Genomic DNA, 21,537 nt, shown 5'->3' with positions numbered 1-21,537 from the left:
ACAGTTTTCATTTTCTATGTCACAAATCCTACAAAATATAACCTACAAAATCAATTCCAAAACAAACACATATTTCAACTATATTTTCCTCAAAAGTTTTCTCTCAAGAATTACGTTTTATAAGAAAACGGAGAAATGGTGAAAATTAAGAAAAGAGATCCGAAAAATACATTTCACTCGGATAGTGGACAAGGTTTCAACAGAAACAGATTTCAACACTATGGAAATTGGCCCTATAAGCATAACTCCCAGTTCAATAATCATGACAGGTACTAATGAATTTTCCTAATAAAAAAAAAATCGTACTGCTGTGGCTCATTTGTGCCTTATGTTTGAATTATCTATGGCTTATTACAGAACAGAAAAGTAGTTGAACTCAAATCAGAATCAAAACATAGTACGATCTGAGGCTTTGGATACTTCTTTTGAGTTCCACAGGGCAGTATATTTGGTCAAATACTGTTTATTATATTCTTCAATGACTTAAACAAGATTATTTTAAGACACAAATGAATCTATTGTCATAAGTTGTGCCGGTGATAACAAACTTGTATTAACAGGTGCTAACTTGCCTTACATAATTAGAACTGAAAATAGGTACATACATAAAATCAAAGATCATTTCATGGGAATTATCTGATTAATTCGGCCGTTACTTGATGAAGATCCATAGATCTCCACAAACTTTGTTGAGATCAAATCGTGGTTTTTGAAATCATGGAAATTAGACTGACTTTAAATAAAGAAAAAACTGACTGCATAACTGCAGAAAATATGTAACACGCCAGAGAGATTTTTAGGTGTTCAAATTAATGATACTTTGAATTGGACAAGCCAGATAGATAATTGCAGTAAACTTTCCTCAATCATCAGTAACAAACCAGTTGTTGCTGAGACTTCGAGATATAACCTTAGTCCTTGCTGTCAACACATATACCACTGAAGTCTGCCACAGTAGCAGATGAAAAGTTTGGTACTTCAGGTTTCATTCGACCCTACCAGTCGGATTTAATTCTCTTCATGTTTATGAATATCGCAAAATACGAGAATACTAGAGTATGTTTACGACTGATTCAGAATAAGATCACTTCTGAGTAAGTTTATGAATGCAACTCTGGAAGACAACATTGACAACATTTTCTATCTTCTGTCCTATAAGTATTTGGTATTCAACCACGTTTGGTTAACTCTAACCTTTCCTGTTATTATAAGATGTGAAAAGGGTAGATTCCTGAATGTCTAAGTGTCGTTGTCAAACTCTCCTTATTCACTAATAATGCAATAGAGGAGATGCATGATGCAACTGTTGAATATTTACTGAGCAATTAAATTGTCCTAAATGTAAATAAAAGCAAAATGATGAAAACTGGATCTAAATATAAGTTGAATAAAATTGACTATGATACAGTGAACATCAAAATAGGAAATGAATATCTTGAAATTCTTACCGAGATGAAATATCTAGGTTTCATGATTGATAGAACACTGACACTTAATATGTCAACTACAAAAACTGCAAAACAGAGGTATGCTTATAATTCTGAGATGCAATCGACTTACTCCTACAAAGACTATGCTCGATTCTCTTCACTGGTTATCAATCTCAAACAGACCTTATTATCTGAATATGGCTTTTATATTCAAAATAATTAAGGGTGTTCAACCTAGCTATTTCAATAAATTAATTAAAGTTAACAATGGAGTGCACCAATATGACACTAGAAACAATATATGCTTCTATGTATCCAGGACAAACTCAAGGCCAGCAATTAATAGTCTGTTTTTCAGAGGACTAGTGGAATTTAACAAACTGTCTGGTTCTTTGAGAAACAATAGATGTATTCACACTTTCAAACAAGCGTTATTGCAGGACATCAAAGATTATAGTAAATTTTAATATATGCATATGAGTGCATCGGTATCTATACTTATTAGGTTAATTTATTTATTTATTTTTTGTGACATCTATATACTTCTCATTTTCAATTATTCAACTTTCATAAATCATTGATTTTATCATATTGACTTTTTAAAATAACTAACTAACTATATATTATTATTAATTTATTATTATCTACATTTTACTTACTCTCACATTATGTATTATATTTTTATTGAACTTTGTACATTAGGGTAACTTAAATTAATAAATACTAATACTACTACTACTACTATTAACAAGCAAATTTCAACATCCTGCCTAATTCAATATTAAATCTTAGCTGTAGGGCTAATATGTAGGTGCCATTCATTTCATTTTGTAGAAGCCTGATGTTTTCTAAATCAACTTCTTTTTTCAGGTTTGAAAATGGTAATCAATCCAAATATGGATACAAATATGGATCATACCAATCGCAATCCCGTTATAAATTAGATTTCCGTCAGGAATCTCGCTACAACTCTACTTTCAGAGAAAAATATAAAAAAAAGACAGTATCAAGACCTACCTCTCCAGTTTTGGGCAGTGAAGAGCACATGAATTTGAAAATTAAACAAACTAGTGCCATAATTATGAGAAAATTATTGAGCCCTGAGGAGAGTATAGTATCGATAACTGAGAGTCATTCACAAACAAAAAATAAACCCCTTGAAATTTCCGAGAATGCTCCTAAGCTAATGAAAGAAAAATCCTCTAAAGGCCCTAAGAAAAAAAAGAAAACCAAGAAACAACTTGTTTGTGATAGTGCTGAGAAAATCCATGACAAGATAATGCATCATTTGAGTAATATGAACAATGGCAAGAAGAGAAATCTCATACATTCTACGGAGTCTGGATATGACGAGGCCATAGAACAAATCGTGAAACAGAAACGTATAGAAATTTCTAGAGCTCTTAGGAATATGTGTGGTGAGGCTTCAAACTTGGAAAAATCTACCGACATCATTAATTCTATCATACCCGATATTGGAATCAAAATAGAGGAATTGCCGCAGGAGCTACTGAAGGAGTTACAGAACACCTTCGATATTGATTTTGAAATAGATAATGGAGGGATAAAATATTTTGAAACATTTGCTAATGCACCTACCTGGGGTGAGTAAAAATTTCACTAACTTTATTTAATGTTGAACATTCTAGTGACAGAATTTCGCATAATAATAATTGTGTTTAGTCAAAATTGTTCCATAATTGCTGATCTTGATTCATTTCAAATGTCTGGAACAGAATGAGAATTGAAATGAAATAAGTGTATAAAACTATTCTTTTGACAGAACTTTTAATGGAAAGTGAAAATAAATTGAGATTTCATTAGAAATAGCCACATCTGAAAGCCAAAGCCTATAATTTTTGTACTTTCGAGACAACTATTTTTAAAATTTCTTGTACTATTGATAGTGTATTCAAATCCACTGGGTCACTTTGAGAACTACAACTAGCTAACTACAATTTAACTGTTTCCAAAAAATCTTAAAATTAATGTTACTCAGTTTTAAATTTTTTGTTCAATTATCAACTGATCTGGTTTTGAAATTCCAAGCAGTACTTGTGAGTTCTCTACCTATTGTGTATGTTGTTGATCTAATCTAATTGAATTGTCCTTTGCAATTATTTATTTATTTATTCACTTACTTTTTTATTACGTACACGGGTAACCCCCTTTTTAAACAGAATACATGAAAGTTCATACATTACGACAGACCAAACATTACTATAATTAGCATAGTGACTATGTAATGAAAAAAAATATATTGAAGTAAATCTAAATGGTGACTACTCGAAACATAAGTATAGTAAATAAATACATAAACGGACCATCATGTTACCAAACATCAAGCAAGTTAGTCTTGACAGTAAAATAATTTTCAAAGTAAAAGTTTTTTGAAAGAGTTTCTGAATGATGACAATAAAACACCAATAATTGAGACAGGTTTATTACATCCTTCATTTAGCATTAGCTAATATACTTCTTGGTCATTATTAGTTCATTATTAGGAGTGGTCACCAGTTCATTTACATTATGAGAACAGTAGAATATAAGAGTATCATCGGCAAAAAGACTAATTTTACACACAGAAGAAGCTATATTTTTAACTTTTGCAGCTTACTTTCTCTAACCGAGATAGTCTTCGAACCATTTTAAAACGATAACAAATATTTTATAATTTTGTAATTTCAAGAGTAGTCTTTATCTATCTACCGTCAAAAATCCCTGTCGCATATCTAGAAATACCAGTCCAATTATTTTATTAATTCACCCACATTTTACAATCAAATATACTGCAGTTTCACAGATATGTCTACACCTGAAGCTTGACTGATATTCTGACGAAATTTTGTATATAGGCAACTCTAACAATTTCTCTATTGCAAATAATGTGTTCATTGGCCTCAAGTCACTTCCTATATTTGAATTTTGGAACTGGGATTGTGGTTGACACTTTGAGCATACTTGGGAATTCAACCGACTCCAGAGAACTGTTGACAAGATTCAGTAATGAATGCTTTATACTCTCATATAAATTTTTTTTTAACTTCTTTGTGATGTCGTCGTTACTTCTTTTATTTTTCATTGAAAACAATATATCGAAAGTTCTTCATAGTTGATGAGGTTGAATTTGTTCAGGCATACATTTGTATTATTTGGATAAATCACATCAAGATATGAATCACATCAAGATGTGAATCAACATCAATTATTTTGATTATTTCGCTAATACTTCAATGAAAAATGTATTGAGTCTATCTGGAATCATTTCGATATCATCAAGTTATTTCCCATCATCGACCTCCAGTTTAGTGTATGTTGTTATTGCATTTGCAATAAATGATTTTAGTAATGATTTTAGTGTTTTCCACATTTGCTTTAGATGTCCTTCACATCTGTCAATTTTGCTCTGATAAAAAATTCGCTACAGTTCTCTAATTACTTTCACCATATCATGTCTAGCTTTTTTATATCTCTCTTTGTCTTCCTCATTGTTGTATATTTAATACAGCTCATAATAGTTGTCTCTGGTTACAGTTCTCTAATTACTTTCACCATATCATGTCTAGCTTTTTTATATCTCTCTTTGTCTTCCTCATTGTTGTATATTTAATACAGCTCATAATAGTTGTCTCTGGTTAGAATATAATGTGGGCAAATGGTGCCCAAGGAGTTTTGGGATTTACTTCTTGATATCTTCATTCAAATTGGTTGTTGGAGTGTAGCACATTATAATTATTTTATCTTTCAACGCAATTGAGTATCTAAATAATGAATATTACTGGAGTTTTTTCCCAACACCAAATCGTTATTTTTAACACCTCGACACGTGTTTCGATCACCAAGTGATCATCTTCAAAGAGGAAGATTAAAACTAGAAACTAATGCGAAGCTAACCCCATTTATGCAATGTAGGTATCCCATACAGATAAACCATCCAGGCGTACCACCCATACAGATATACCAACCTAAATTAATTTTACAATTTTGCCTTATCTATTATTTTACAATATATGTTTTTAGGTTAAGAATGACCGAAATCTCGACTTTCAGAAAGGACAAAACCCAAGATAAATACATCTCAGTTCTATACCACCAATATACGAGGAACTTTGGAAAGATTTTCAAGGAACTAGGTATGAAGGTGGTTTTTAAAACAAGTCATACACTACAGAGCCTTTTGGGAAGTCCAAAAAACTAAGTCGAGAATTTGGAAAAGTCTGGAATTTACGAAATTGAATGTAAGGACTGCGATGCAAAATATTATGGACAGACAAAAAGATCTATTAAAGTACGATATAAGGAACACATAGCACACTTAAAATATGGAAGACCTGAAAAATCAGCAGTTGCCAATCATATTTTGCAACAAAACCATTCCATAGACTTCAGTTCATTAAGATTAGTTAGACAAGATAAAAACAACAGGCAACTAGGTGCATGAGAGTGTAGAAATATTATGAATAACGATGACGGACCTATACCAAAGAGCATTCTATATAGTTTGTTGAAATGAAATAATATTGTTGGGTTTACTGATTACTATATAAGGACACATTGCAAAAATAAATTTAGATAGGCAATATTGTGAAATTAATATTTATATAGCTGAAAATTCTTTTATAAAAACATATATTGTAAAATAATAGATAAGGCAACATTGTAACATTAATTTAGGTTGGTATACCTGTATGGGTATTACGTCTGGATGGTTCACCTGTATGGGATACATATATAGCATAAATAGGATTAGCTTCGCATTAGTTTCTAGTTTTAATCTTCCTCTTTGAAGGTGATCACTTGGTGATCGAAACACGTGTCGAGGTGTTGAAAATAACGTTTTGGTGTTGGGAAAAAACTCCAGTAATATTCATTACTACACCAAAGGTTCCAAACAGTGCATCATAAGCTGAGTATCTAGTTTATATTTTTATATTCAGATATATCACTAAGTCATTGTTTTCATTAGCAGGTTCAAAATGTACTTTGATTTTAGGCTCATTTATGAAATTTGACAAATTTTTAGATACCTAATTGTAAGTCTCATCTCTCGATATATTTTTCAACAATTTTTTACCTGTAGGTGTTCATTTGCTTTGAAATTTTTCAATAATACTTTTCTACCCCGTTTATTGATGGAATACATGAATAAATATGTTATTTCGTAGGTCCAACAACCAGCAGTCTAGATCCAACCAACAGTCATGGTTCTACTACCATTATTGATCTTACCACCGATTTTGATCCCACAACCAGTGTTGATGCCGTGGCGAATATTGGTCCTATAACTAGTATATGCCCTACTTTGAGTGTAGGCCCTACCACCAGTTCAGGTCCCACCATCAGTGCAAGCTCAACCATTAGCTCAGATTTCACCAGCAGTTTAGGTTCCACTACCATTATAGACCCTATCATTAGTGCAGGCCCCACGACCAATGTAGAGGCTACTACCAGTGAAGTATTATTAAACTCTGATATGTTCTTCGGAGAAGAATCCAGTCAATTCCCAAGTCAAAGACAAATTCGATCCAATGATCAACTTGAGAGTAGCACAGACAACAGTCTACCTGATAATTTTTCTTCAAGTAGTGATGTAGGGAATCAAGAAAGCTACAAAGTTAAACAAGAACATGAAGTCTCATGGATTTTGCCAGAAATAATAATTCAGCCTAAAATAATAACTCAACCCAAAATAGAAACTCAGTCGCAAATAATAAACCAAAATGAAATAACAAATCATCCTGAAAAAATAGCAACAACCGAAATAATTGCCACACCCGAAATAAAAACTCACTCTGACATAATAGCTGAATCTAAACTAAAAACTGAGTCCGAAATAATAACTCAATCTGAAATACTACCCCAGCCCGAAATAATAGCTCAGCCTGAAATAACATCTCAGCCTGAAATAACAGCTCAGCCTGAAATAACAGCTCAGCCTACAGTAACAGCTCAGCCCACAATAACAGCCCAACATGAGTTTGTAGCTCAGCCCAAAATGGATGAATCAGATATTAAAAAAGTAGTGGAAAGTGAAACAGTTGAAATTCCATCTGTCATTGCAACTGCTACTGAAACATCTGGAATTGTTCAACCTTCTTTGAATGAACCTTACATTAAGAAGGAAATTGAGGTTGATATTCCCTCAGGCAGTACATCTGTTATTGATGTGTCTCTCCTTGAATCTAATAAACCTAAAGAGAATTCTCAAAATTCTGAGAATACAGCACCTCAAGATATTATAGCTGATGTGAAAGATAATTTTGATAAACAGATTGAAGATGATAAATACCTAAATACAATAATGAACACAGAAGTGATTCTACCGAACGATGAAGAGAAGTGTTTGGTTTCTGATTGTGAAAACAATTGTTCAGTTCAGGACACTACATTGAACGAGTCTGATTCTACAAACAAAGTTGAATATTGTAGTAGTTCCACTCAGACAGAAGTAGAGGATGTCATGACCATCAAGACATTTTTAGAGCGAAACTTTCGTGAAAGGCCTCGAGATTTACGTGAAGCTGTTCAGAGAATGATGGTAACAGATCAGTTTATATCCGAGTTGATGAAGTATCGTCAGAACTTATTTTCTCAATTCTTGATGGCCGATAAAACAACTAGTGAATTCCAGAAAAGCACACAATGTGAAGTATGTAGTAGAATAGCAGATGACGAAATTGGAAATGAAAAAACGAAACACATTGAAAAAAAATCCTCTCTAAAAACACAAAATGGCAGAACCGATAATCTTGGTAAAACAGGGGCCATCAAGAGGGCGCACAGAAAAAGTGGTAGTAAGAAGAAAAACACTAAAAAAAGAAAACTCAGTGATGCTCAGGATAGCACAGTTCAAACTTCTGTTGAATATATAGATCTTGATATTGAGTCAGAAACTGAAGTGGCTGTTGTAGAGCCTTCGGAAGAAATTATGCAAGAACGAGAATCTTTGAATGGGTTAGGTATCATGTCTGAACAGAATATGTTAGAGTTCCAAGAAGTTAAAGAGAAAATGTTGGTTATAAAAGTAAGTACTATTTTAAAAGATCTTGAACTACTAGAGACTAATTGTTGATTTTTCTGTAGAAGTTTTGTGTACAATTTACATTGTACTCAGTATCCAGTTAAACACATTTAAAAGTTGTCAATAAAAACATTTCAGAAGTGAATTAAAGATGAAATAAATGCATAAGAGGAAACAAACCAGGAGAAATGACAATCAGTGAAACAAATTACCACTAATGAATTAACAGGTAGATTTGTTCAATAAATTGGAAAAATCCCTAGCTTCTTCTATCCTATTTTAACTCTTCAAATTTCGTTGCGATATACCAGCTGCTTCAAAAATTATCAAGGGGAACTGACTATAATAAATGTAATGTTACAGATGAGACGATCAACAAAATAAGTAATAAAACACATATGAACGTTTCTTCTACAAGTGTATCGAAGAGCATTCCCACCGAAAGCTATTAACTATCTTTGCTCGCTGTGTTTTGATTTAGCAGAGAGAGTGAATAACATTTGGCGGGAGTAATGGATAGAGTAGAGAAGATAGGATTCTGTGTAATTTCTTAACGGTAAATTCAAACAAATCGAATATGTGATTAAAAGCAAGTACCAGTTACGCCATGTACTCGAAGCTCCTACCCATTCGAAGGGCGTACTAGCATCGTTAACCACTCTCAACAATCGTGAAGTAAACGGTCATTCGGTCTGAAAATCGTGTTCCCTGAGTTAACGGTATTGTATTAAGATCAGAGGGTAGTGACTAGGATTCCTCCCCGCAATCTCCTCGCATCATCTTCCAATCCAACGAATATCATGTTACTGCATCAGGCGTATTATCTTGCCTGAGGGTGGGGAATGAGTAGTTCCAATAAATACGGCACATCTCATTCTCAACCACGGACTTAGTATACCGTAGGAGTGCCAAAGGTAATAATAAATAACTCTTAATTCAAATTCAAATTCAAATTTTTTATTTGGTTCATAACAAAGCTACAGCTTTAGAACATGTCACAAAATACCATCAAATTAACATATGCCAAAAGTAAAATATAAAATCTTCAGAAGATACAGTGCAATAAAAATAATAATACAGTACATACATACAATCGTGAAAGGCATCTTTGCTCTATGGTCCCGGGAGTGAATGGAAAAAGTCATTAATACCATATAGGGGATTTTCCGTGAGTAATGTCTTTAAATGTTTTTTAAATTTACTATAGTTCAGAGAACGTACTGTAAGAGGTAGGGCATTGTACATTTTAATATCAATAGTATCGTCCATTCTTTGTAACCGGGTTTGAGGTAAAATCAAATTATCTTTATTTCTAGTATTGTGACCGTGTATATCGGACACAACAGAGTAACTATTAATGTTTTGTTTGACATATAGTAACTTTACAAAAATTATCAGAGAGTAAAGTGTCATTATTTTCAACGTTTTAAAGATTGGTTTGCAGGAGTCTTCAAAATTAGCTCCTATGATACATCTTACAGCCCTCTTCTGAATGACGAATATAGCATTTAAATGAAACTGAGCTGCCGAGCTCCGGACAGACAAGCCATATCTAATAATGGATTCGAACAGTGCATAATAAATAGTTATTGCAGCAGATTGGTTAACTTTTCTTATAGCAAATACTGCACTATTTAGTCTATTGCAAATTGTATATATATGTATGTTCCATAATAGCCTGACATCTATATCTACACCCAGAAATTTAGTGTGCAGCATGTCTAGGTCGTTTTCTACATTGTAGAATAGCCTGGATTCGAAAATGAGACTTTTGGTTTTTTTTTCATTGAGTATGAGCTTGTTTGTCAAGAACCAGGTTTTTGCTTGTTCCATAACTTCCCCAAGTATTGTAGCCGGACACTCCCCTTTATTGATACTGATGCCAAATGTGGTGTCATCAGCATACATAATTGTCTCGATATTTGAGGAGAACATATTTGGCAAATCGTTTATATAAATAATAAAGAGAAGGGGGCAGCATAAGGGTCTCAGGTGTTTCATGGCAGGTCCTGCATCTGTGGTGTCAGAGACCTTTATACCTATCACGCCATTACCGTACATGGAGGTGTTGAAGACACCATTCCGACAGGCCATGATGAACCCCTCACTATCCGAATTGAACACACTCGACCTAAGGAAAGCAAAAGCCAGTTCCTTGGGTACGTTACTCAGTATTAATTTTCTTGCCATTATTATTATAATTATAATTTTTTTTCACCTAAGGTAGCGCTGGTCGGGCCCGTATGACTTTTTGTTTCGTGAGTTTTTTAGATTTGACGTTCTTTTCACATAGCTCAGCTTGAAATGAAAAATATTTCCTTTTTTTGAAGTATTTAAAAATAACTGTCATCTTTTAACATATTTATTTTATCAACTGCTTAGTTCATTAGTGATGCTGTGAAAGCTGTTGAATATAGTTACAAATTTTGTCTTCTTAGTTTATTTTAGGCCCATAATATTTTCTTGTGAGATGCAACTTATTGGAAATTGACATGGAAGCTTTTGAGGTACTGTTAGAAAAACATTTGAGGGTTGATGGGAGTTTCAAACATTAAACCCGCCAACTTCAGCTTCAGTGGTGAACAATAAGACATCAAAAAGTATAATTAAAAAAAATTGAATCTTGAGATTGAATAATTTCAATTTATTTTGTGAAAAATATTGATTGAACTGAATATAGTCTTAACAAATTCATTGCGTCTTTTGAAACGTGCAAAGGAAATATGTAACATAAAAAGAGTAGAAAATCAGAAAATAATATCAAGAGAATATGGCAGTAGCTCTTTGAAAGGAAGATTCAATCCATTGCCAAAATAAATTAATGTGAATCCTACTTGAAAATTGAGAAATAAAACTTCCTATGTTTTATACCGCTTAAATGTGGACCTGTACGTTAATGGCCATGTTACGATTGCGCACTGCAGGTGTAAACCCCGAAGTAGGAATGGGTCAATTGTGGATGAGCCTACGGCGAGTGGCACCTACTGCCTGATGACTTCGACAATTGCGGAACTAGCCAAACGTCACACCCATGCTCAATTCCTAAAGAGATGGGATGGAATCAAAGGATGCAATCTTGTCAGGATCACCTTGGGCGACCCTGGGAAGCTGGTGCCGAAGAAATATCTGGCGATGACCATGAAAAATCTATGCTTAGCAGTAGGATTTCTGACTGGCCACTGTCAACTAAGGAAACACCTCCATAATATGGGGCTAGTGGACACACCTCTATGCAGGATGTGTGAACAGGAAGGTGAAACTGTTAGGCATGTCTTATGCGAATAACCGGAGTTATTGTCAATAAGAGAGTGTGTGTTTGACGAGTCTTGGCCTACACCTACCGATATAAAGGACCTATCCACCTTGATGGAAAAGACAGGATGGACGATAACCTAAGAGGACAACTCCTCGGGAGGATGTACAATGGGTCACATGTGGCCTAAGTGCTGTGGGTCAACACTCACCCTCCCTACTTTACAGATACCACTTAAATGTGTAACTAACGATACTGCAGTTTCGTCCTACAAGGACATTTTCAAACGAATACATTAAACTGTTTATTGAATATCACTGGAGTTTAATCCCAACACCAATACTTTTAACACCTCGACACGTGTTTCAATCACCAAGTGATCATCTTCAAGAGGAAGAATAAACTGTTTATTGTTCAGAAATGTTTTGAAAGACCACTTGAAAATGATATACAGCATTATTCCAGTTGATTACACAAAAAGCTTGAGTTACCAGATGCATGATTTATTTTTAATCAGTTCTTAAAGAGAATTTATCGAAGAAACAATTGTTATTACTTTTCAGGTTTTCAGCGATACTCTTTTAGCAGCAACCGAAACTGGAAAAATATTCTTTTGTAGTTTAGAGGATGGGCACTATACCAATGTGTTAGAGGTAACAAAATTCCCAATATTGTCGTTACTTTGCACAAAAGAAGATGAAGAAAAAACTCTCCTCTACGTTGGATCATACGAGAATTCTTTGAAATTGTACAACTTTTACAGTCACTGCCTCCTAAAATCTGTAAATTTAACTGACAGCGTACAGTGCATGGATGAAGAGTGGGGCTATGTTTTCTTAGGATGCATGCGAGGAACAATAATGCGCTATTCTATCAAGGTTAGTAAAGATGGTTGAATTATATCAATAAATCGCCCCAGAGCAACATTTCTCGTCTCGTTTCTTGTTACTCACATTAACTACATATGATGTAATATAATAATAATTTTTCTAATTTTACTTTATTCTTACTTTACTCTATTAGTGTTTGTTTTCATTCTTCCAACATCATTTTGAGCCGCGTGGAAATCAATCAAGTTCCAAGCACACTGCTGTTTGGTCGGATTTTTTGTTCATCGAGAAGTGAAATCTTGAAACTGATCTGTAGGTGATTCACTCAATTGATTTCAGTGTGGTCCTGCTGCTAGATGAATGCGAATCTGCAAAACTATCCTCTGTGAGGTATCTTGCATGAATGTCTGTCGGATATAATTCAATGTCCAACGTGGTATTAGCCGAGGAAGTAGTTGTTTTCCAGAATGCATTTAAAATAACCTCCTGTGTAGGTACGTTGAGAGAAGTGAATGTTTCGAGATTTCATTAAGAAATATTTATTCTCTCAAATACATAGCCAATTATTAATAGCAAAAACTCACCTGAAGGGATGAAATCATATAGAATGTGATGAAAAAATTTTTTTTGGAGAAGTAGAAATTTCATATTCTGCGGAAACATTTGGAATGGGTAAATAAAGATCCAGCAACCAAAATCTAAATATACATAGACAGTCAGAGACAATGTAAAAAGCATTTAATGCAATCTTTGTGGAATATAATGAGAAATCTTATAAATTTGCCGTTTGTTTTAAATACAACTTGAATCATATTCACTATACTGTAAAGTTGCTATTGTAGCAAAGATAGATTTTACTTCTTATTTTTTCAGTTCAAGTTGTATTTTTTGTGTTATCAAATGATCTGAAACGCTTGTAATGTAGTCAATTAATATTTCTTCTATTTTAAATTCTCCTTCCAACCAACCATATTCTACTTTCCTATTTGGATAACTACTTAAGCACATTATGAATAAATGAATTTGGCTGTAAGATTGATAAACTGCATTATAGGGTCTTTAAATTTGAATAAAATAAAGTATGTGCGAGATATCATTGAAATTTTGTATTTGTTTGAAAAACCTATTGATACCATTATGTGTGGAATATAACATCGTTCAAATGTCCGCCACGGATTCCCTGGGTAGAGCACATCCGAAACGTCCAATTTTCCACGACCCTGATGTAAAAATCAGGCTAAATTTGACCGATGGCTTGGGTTATGTTGGCTTTAAGGACCGCTGTGGTTCATAAACCAGGTATATGCGAATAAGCCATAGCATAGCGTTGTCTATGCCATAGCGTTGTCTATGTCATAGCATAGCGTTGTCTACTTACAGCCTATTTTTTTACTCCAAAAAGAGCAATTAGAGCAATTGTAGGTTTAAACAGATTGGAAAGTTGTAAGCTGTGGTTTGTACAGCTAGGTATTTTGACGTTACCTTCATCAGTCATATTATACTAACTTGGTATTCATAAAAGAAAATATCAGCAACTATCAGACACTTAGTGATAATCATAATTATAATACAAGAAATAGAGACAACCTGCTGATTCCACAACATAAATTAGCAAGTACTAGTCACTGCATTATCTAGGAATGAGACTGTTTAATAAATTAACTATTGAATTGAAAGATACACACATGGAAATATTCAAAAAGAAACTAAAGAGTATTCTGTTGAAGATAGCCTACTACGAAATAAATGCTTTCGAATTGTCCTAAGTTAATTTGAATTACAATTCCTGTTATTTTTTCATTCTTTTGGTTAAATTTGTTTCAAATTATTACATAATACTCCTGACTCTTATTTATAAATATGACTTACAGATTTGTTAATAATCTGTATGGACTTTAATATGTTTATGTTTCACTTTTAAATTTTGTTTCATATGTCATGTGTTAGTAATTATGTTGTGATTTTACGTTGTAAATAATTTATAATTTACAATTTATATATGTCATATATGTGTATTTTATGTGACTTGTCCAGACACCATGGTGTACTTGTGATCAATAAAAACAAAAAAATCACAAGAAAAAGTCTAACGGGGTCAAATCGCACAATCTCGGTGGCCAGTTCACATCACCTCTGCAGAATATCCAATGTGGCATGAGCTGTGTGGCACGTAGCGCCGTCCTGTTGAAACCACATGTTGCTGGTGTCAAGATCATCCAATTCAAATAAGTTGTTGATCATCGACTTATAGTGGTCATCCTTGACACTGATGGCCTGGCCAACGTCGTTCTCAAAAAATATGAACCGATGATACCGCCAGCCCAAAATCCACACCAAACAGTGACTTTTTCGGGATGCATTGGATGCTCTTAGAGCTCATATCGATTGGTATCGTCCCAAATTCGATAATTTTGTTTGTTCACATATCAATTCATCCAGAAATGGGTCAGTTGCCAACTGCTTCAGAGCCTTTTCAGCGAACACATGTCGTTGTCTGTAGTCGTTTTCTGTCAGTTCCTGGGTCATGAATAACGCCTTTGCCTGCGTTAACCAAGCCCGAAGGCTTTACAACTGACATCTTCCCTCTATCTAGCGCCACCACTGCCAGGGGAACCCCTACTCCTCCGAACTCTCCCCTCACCTTCTGTGAACGACACGTAAAAACGTGCACACGAGGGGACAAAATTAGTTCCACATACATAAACTACTAATAATTACAATAAGAAACACATTATAAGAAAATTATTCTAACACAATTCTTAATGTCAAAATAACGACGAAGTTTCCTACAAATACCAACTTACTGGTCTGCTCGGACTGAGTCTGTCACTACCACCTCTCAGTGACGGCTCAATGTCAACTTGGTCTACTACCAACATCTTAGTAAGCCAGCAGCTTACCATTCATTCGTCACTCTCATCCTTCATCCTTCACCATTTTCTCTGCCCATTCATTAACAAACGTTATTCATTCATTCCGTTTCCCATTCATATCCCTTAGTGTCATTTCTCCATCTGTACGCTCTATGTTCTCTCAATCTCATACATCTCTCAATCACGTGCTCTGCCGTTTCAGGCTCTCCATAGCCACAGGGACACGGTACCTCAGGACCCAGGTTAAATCTAGCCAGGTATCCCGGAAATTTGCCATGCCCCGTAAGCAGTCATACCACTCTCCCACTCTCGTTGCCATTCTCCTATGATTTTTCCTTTGATCCTCTTTCTCTCCTCATTCTTACTATCCATTCTCTCCACATTTCACGTCACGCTCTCTCTAAGCATTCCTTCTGTCGCCTCCTCGTGGACTTTCTTGTTACCTATATTATCTTCCTGATGTCCTCTCCTCCAGACTATCTGGGTACGTGCCCTCCTTTAGCTCCTTTCCTCAATCATCTGTTGAATCTTCGCTACCCTTTTATTCTTCACCCGCCCTGGTTTGATTGTTTTCAAAGCCACGGGCACTGCCCTGTCCGGGGATCCTTTCATTCCCCGTTATCCACTCATTTTCCCCACATGTTCCTGGGACAGTTGAATTTTTTATGAGTACAGGCCTAAGTCACGACGCAAAATTCGTCAATTTGTGGTCTGCGAAAGGCCGAGTTTTTGTGAGCGACGCGAAATCGACTGCCTCGGATTTTCCTGCACACTCTCACAGACAGCATCGATGTTTTCGGCAGATCTTACGTTTCGTCTACGTACGGGTGTTGGTCAATCGTTTACTGAACCAGTATCCATCACATGGCGAATAGTTATCTCGGTAGGTCGATTGTGGCGACCATAAAATGGGAGAAGCGGGCGGTACATTGCCCGAACAGAACACCCATTTTGATCTAATAATTTTATTATATGCACGTGTTGTTGAAAGCTATATCCGTCCATAGTGATTTGGCAAAACAGACTGAATAAATGACAACTAATTTATAAGATGTTCAAAGTTGGGAAGTCCCTGTTGGAAGACCCTATATTTAGACAATGCCGCAACATGTAATCGAAAAATGAGGGTGTCATTTTATGAGATTTCATTGCCAGACGTGATTTCCTGAAATAATCGATTTTTTAATAGTTTGTACTTTTGATCACGTTTCCAAAAGTAAACCGGAGAAAGGACAAAAATACGCAAGTCTTGATTAAATTGTTTCCAAAACTGGTGCGAGCCAAAAATCAAATATTAACCACAGAGATATTTGATCTTTCCAGCACTTTTGGCGTTATTCTATCTCCTTTTATACTCTTCAATTGTTTCAGACAGGTATGGTGGAGTATGAGGATAATTTCAATAATGATACAATCTTCGTGATAAAAGCTGCAAAAGAGGGTGTCAGAAGGGTGCTTTTGATAGGTTCAAGAAACTCTCCAGTTGTAATTAGAGCCGCAATGACTGGTCTTCATCTCCGAACGTTGGAAAAAATGTTTGCTCCCACAGTGTATTCTCTGATAATCGAGAAGAATTTGGTATACTGTGGAACCACAAATCATAATATCATGGTATTTGATTTTAATGTGAGTATAATGAATATTGTGGAATATTTTTTTAGGGCTTACTTAGCAACTCAAATACTACTTATGAAGTTTGGGGAAAATATCAATAAGAATTTTAACAAATATTTACTCCAAAATATTTTATTTCATTATAATTTTTAAAACAATCAAGAGTAATAAACGGAAAAATACATTTTACAAACGGGGGGGCGGGAAAATATTGGGATTCTGGTGTTCACACCAGACAATAAAAGAAAACGCAACGTAAACTTTTTAAATATATAGTGAAAACTAGTCATTTACAACAACTTGATAACTGAACAACTTAATCACACTACTATCTAAACAAGTAACTTGTTTCAAATATTCTCAATAATGGAAAATAGATAAAAGGTACCAAAAATGAATTTCATTTCATGAAAAAATCGATTTTTCAAATTTTGAGTTGGATTGAAACTTGGGATTCAGTTTTGGAAACTCCAAAAACCATCAAATTTGGCATAACATTCTTGCAAATCACTCATGAAAATTATGAAATACAAAACCCAGTATCTGTTCACATATTTCAGGATGGAACTTTGACCAGAACACTCAGAGCTACTAATTCAAAAGGAATAGGTTGTTTGAAAATTGTAGGGAAGCTGTTATTTGCCAGTTGCCATAATGGAAAGATTTATGTATATAATATTGAAACAAATGAGTTTATTGATAGCATTGAAGGACCAGGAGGTGTCATACTCTCAATGGAAGTGTTGGAAAATCAGGTGAGGATTTTTTGTAGTGTTTATCGTTTCACACTTTCTAGGAGAAGACTAAGTATGATTGGTAGAAACAAATATAGCAGTGGCGATTTATTTAAATCAATTTGATTATTGATGAAATATTTTGGATTTTTGAATTCATTTATTTCCGTTAGTTTCAAATCTTTCTTTCGAAAATGAAGGGGTTTGAATTCATGATTGAACTCATGTCTCTTTATAAGGAAGTGAGTAGCACGCGTTTTTTCAATTTTTTTATTCTGAAACCTGTTTCAATGTTCTTTTATGTGTGCTGTAAATGTTCTTTCAGTTTGATCTATGTAAAACATCGGGCATGATCCACACGGAAGTCGTTCTGATACAAAAGTTTCATTTTTGTTATATTTAATATGCATGCTCAATTTATTATTAGTTCTATAGGCCGTGTTTACACCTTTATTTTGTAAGAAATTCGAAATCTTCTCAATAGGTTGAGCCAATTGCGTTAACAAACTACAATTTTTATTCTCGTATCTCAGAATTGAGTGAATTTTCTGCATGGCTTTACTGTATAGTTTGTGGACAGTAAGTCATCATATTGCTATCATATCCATTGTTGATTGAGAATTCGTTTTATCATGTTCAGTTCTTTGTTGGAATTCACTGGGAAATCCCAGGATCCTTTTGGAAGAATCTTTTATGATGGGTTTGAAACAAAAAACACATAGAAATCCTCTGGTGGAAAGTTTTTTTTATTCATATAGATACATCATTGACATTCTAGTATGTTTCACAGGAACAAATAGACAACTGAATAATAACAGTAATAAAAGTAATATTTATTCACCATTTGCTATATAAAGTGTATATGTGATAAGTCAAAAATGATAAACTGAATAAAATAAAAATACAAACGTCTTTCAGTACGTCACTTATGAGAAAAAAAATTAAAATTAAGTACCTATGCATATACAAAGATTTACACATTCGCTAACTTACATATACACATATTTACAATCTGTTTTTCCGTTAACCAGCTGTCGCTCCCCTACGAACGACAACTCTCAAAAGTCAAAACTTGTGTGTGTGTGATTCCTAACACAGGTTGGACGATAGGAAATGAAAATCCGATCGTCCTGCCTTGAAACTAAAGCAAAACACAATTAGTGAAACATTACTACGATTATGACTATAGTAACATTTGTCCAGTAATAAGTTTTTAACTAACTGAACATAGTTTCAGAAATCAACCTCTTTATGGAAAATGGCAGTGTGTTATAAAAATTGATTACGTTATATAATGGAGATTTTTGAAATGCTCACACCCAACCGTGAGTGCTCAAATTTGTTATGTACAAGTCAAGGTTCCTATTCACAAAAACGACACATTTCATTATATATATATATATATATATATATATATATATATATATATATATATATATATATATATATATATATATATATATTGCGGGTGCAGTCTGAGAGATGAAAACTCTAAAGAATATTCCTTCACACATCAAACTGATGTGGGACTATGCATTCGCAAAATAAACATTTAGTAAACCAAACCTATCTAAACAATGTTTCAACCATTTGAATGAATAATAAGCTGAATTAACTTTACTACACACTTTTTGTATTTGATTACCCCAGGTGAGAAAAAAAGTGAATAAATAACAACAGTAATTCCTCCTAACAAATGATTTCATGAATACTCACTGCTTAGATTTATTTAAAATCAGTTTGTTACATTGACATCAACTACTAAATTCGTCAATAACAAAATTTATTTTCATTGATAACTCATTCTGTTTTTTACCAGAAACAGTGATTGTAGTACCGTCAGCATACATAGTTATGTGACAATCTGATATGAATTCAGGCAAGTCGTTGATAAAAATCAAGAAATACAATGGATCCAGAACAGATCCTTGTGGAACACCTAGTTTCACATCATAAGGAACTGATGTAATTCCATTACATTTAACCTCTAAACTACAGTTTTCCATGTACGATTCTGTCCAACACAACGCATCACTGGGAAAGCTCATTACTAGTAATTTTTTCAATAAAAATTTGGAAGAAACAGTATCGAATGCTTTTGTTAGGTTATTGTTATCCACTTGTGCATACATATAATTTAATAGTTGGTAAGAAGCAGATTCAATTGATTTACTCTTCCTGAAACCATGTTGATTATTGCAGCATAGATCAAAATTCTCCTACCTATTATTTTCTCATCATTTCTTTTCACCCTTCCATCGTATTTACTATGGAGTGATTTTATAAATTTCCTGAATTTGACTATGACAAAAATTGAAAGCAAACACAATTTCCCCCCTTTTTTTAAAATTTGGCATCCACAGATATTCATAATTCATCCATATCAACACAAAATTGCAGCATTTCTTATTATGATTCACAGATTAGTGCTTGTTTCTTTGTCTGTAAAAAAATTCTTGTCAAATGTATTCAAATAACTCGCCTTTGCTAAATTTGTTCGTACTAGTTAATTAAACCTAGTCCTCTTCTAGAATAATTAGAGTGAAATAATATCATTTCACTATTGAACAATGGTTGGAATGGATTTATCATTTTTGTTTATAGGAAACTACTGTATAGCGAAACTCATGTCGCAGTTTCTGTAAAACCTTTTATATCTATTGAAAACACTTTTCCCGCACCTGAACAATAATATTGTTTCTCGACGAGCGTTTCGATAATATAAGTTACAGGAGATGATTAAAAACTAGTCATCTTCTAAAAACTAGTCGTTTCTTAATGTTGCTAACTTGTCGACGAGAGACAATATTTTTGTAGTGGTGTGGGAAAAGTGTTTTCAATACATTAATTTCATACCAGAGGTTACATTTCTACTAATCAAAGTAGATTTTTATCAATTATTTATAGACTAGTTCTATCATAGTTTTGATTTCTCCTTGTCATGATTGGTTGAAATGAATAATCTTTTTGAAATCAGATTCGAAAAAACTGAAACAAAATAGTAACATTAAATTATGCTGTATCGATAACAGTTCAGTTTGTGTTTTTAGGTTGTAGTGGGAACAATGTCATTCAAATTTGTGTCGATTCGAATACCTCAACGAATTCTGAGGCAGAAATAATGACAGAGTGTTTTTTTCTATCAGAAATTGGAAGCTTGAAGAAGAGTTGATAATTTTCAACGGCGGAGTTACCAGGCGATAGTGTATTTGGAATTTGAAAGATGAATATAGATTGAATCTAGAAAATTTTGTGAGACAAGGTGGCATTTTCAATAATTAAACTTCAGATTTGAAAAATACTTTTATTTATAAAGTTACCAAATTATTTTCCATTATTGTTTTTTACCCCATTTAAAGATTAGAGTAAAATTGTTGAAGTGCTCCTGGATTTCCTCTGATTAATCTGCTTCTGGCTTTGAAATAATTCTGAAACATTAATCAGCACATATTATCATTATTTTATAACCATTATTTCAAAACTAATAAACAAGTGTTAATGTATATATGGCTAGATATTAAAAACGGTACTAAATGGTTTGTTGAATGAATAATGTAATAAATCAATTCTAACCTTGTATATAAAGTAAATGGTATGTATAAAGTTGCTGAGGTGTATTCACTTTCTAGTCAGCGGTGGGAGGGGGGGGGGCACTATAACTAGGCGCCAAGATTCAGTAAAAAGGCACAGGTATTTGAAGTAATACTGTATTTCCCATTAGGAAAAGAAATATTTTCACAAAACTCTAATGAAAGAAATATTTCAATAATGAAAAATGAGGA

General features: G+C 33.8%; 2 protein-coding genes across 5 annotated transcripts in view; one reads left to right on the top strand and one right to left on the bottom strand.

Moving 5' to 3' along the window:
• On the top strand, positions 1-21,054 carry LOC111512625 (uncharacterized). The gene is made up of 7 exons (XM_023168766.2): positions 1-269; positions 2,301-3,034; positions 6,596-8,454; positions 12,268-12,582; positions 16,779-17,033; positions 17,582-17,776; positions 20,806-21,054. Exons 1-7 carry the CDS (start codon positions 136-138, stop codon positions 20,875-20,877), a joined length of 3,564 nt encoding a protein of 1,187 aa, XP_023024534.2. The 5' UTR covers positions 1-135; the 3' UTR covers positions 20,878-21,054.
• LOC111512626 (phytanoyl-CoA dioxygenase, peroxisomal) overlaps positions 21,046-21,537 on the bottom strand; it is a 53,334-nt gene continuing 52,842 nt past the window's right edge. For all 4 annotated transcript variants that reach the window (XR_002723096.2, XM_074181015.1, XM_074181014.1 and 1 more), the window contains one exon: positions 21,046-21,183. Coding sequence is in view for 3 of the 4 variants with exons in the window: in XM_074181015.1 (XP_074037116.1) it covers positions 21,109-21,183 (75 nt within the window). In the remaining variant the exon portion in view is untranslated. The remainder of the gene's footprint in view (positions 21,184-21,537) is intronic.

Source organism: Leptinotarsa decemlineata, unplaced genomic scaffold (genome assembly GCF_025532065.1).
Source record: "Leptinotarsa decemlineata unplaced genomic scaffold, Ldec_3_MD MMD2_tig00026307_RagTag_RagTag, whole genome shotgun sequence".
Classification (NCBI taxonomy): Eukaryota; Metazoa; Arthropoda; class Insecta; order Coleoptera; family Chrysomelidae; genus Leptinotarsa; species Leptinotarsa decemlineata.
This window is presented reverse-complemented; position numbering and strand designations above follow the sequence as displayed.

What these genes read in the sequence shown, in the direction of transcription:
- LOC111512625 (XM_023168766.2), top strand. Translation starts at nt 136, where the DNA reads ATGGTGAAAATTAAGAAAAGAGATCCGAAAAATACATTTCACTCGGAT. An exon ending in AGAAAATGTTGGTTATAAAA is followed by an intron (nt 8,455 to 12,267) that starts GTAAGTACTATT and finishes ATTACTTTTCAG; the next exon opens with GTTTTCAGCGATACTCTTTT. An exon ending in TGGAAGTGTTGGAAAATCAG is followed by an intron (nt 17,777 to 20,805) that starts GTGAGGATTTTT and finishes TTGTGTTTTTAG; the next exon opens with GTTGTAGTGGGAACAATGTC.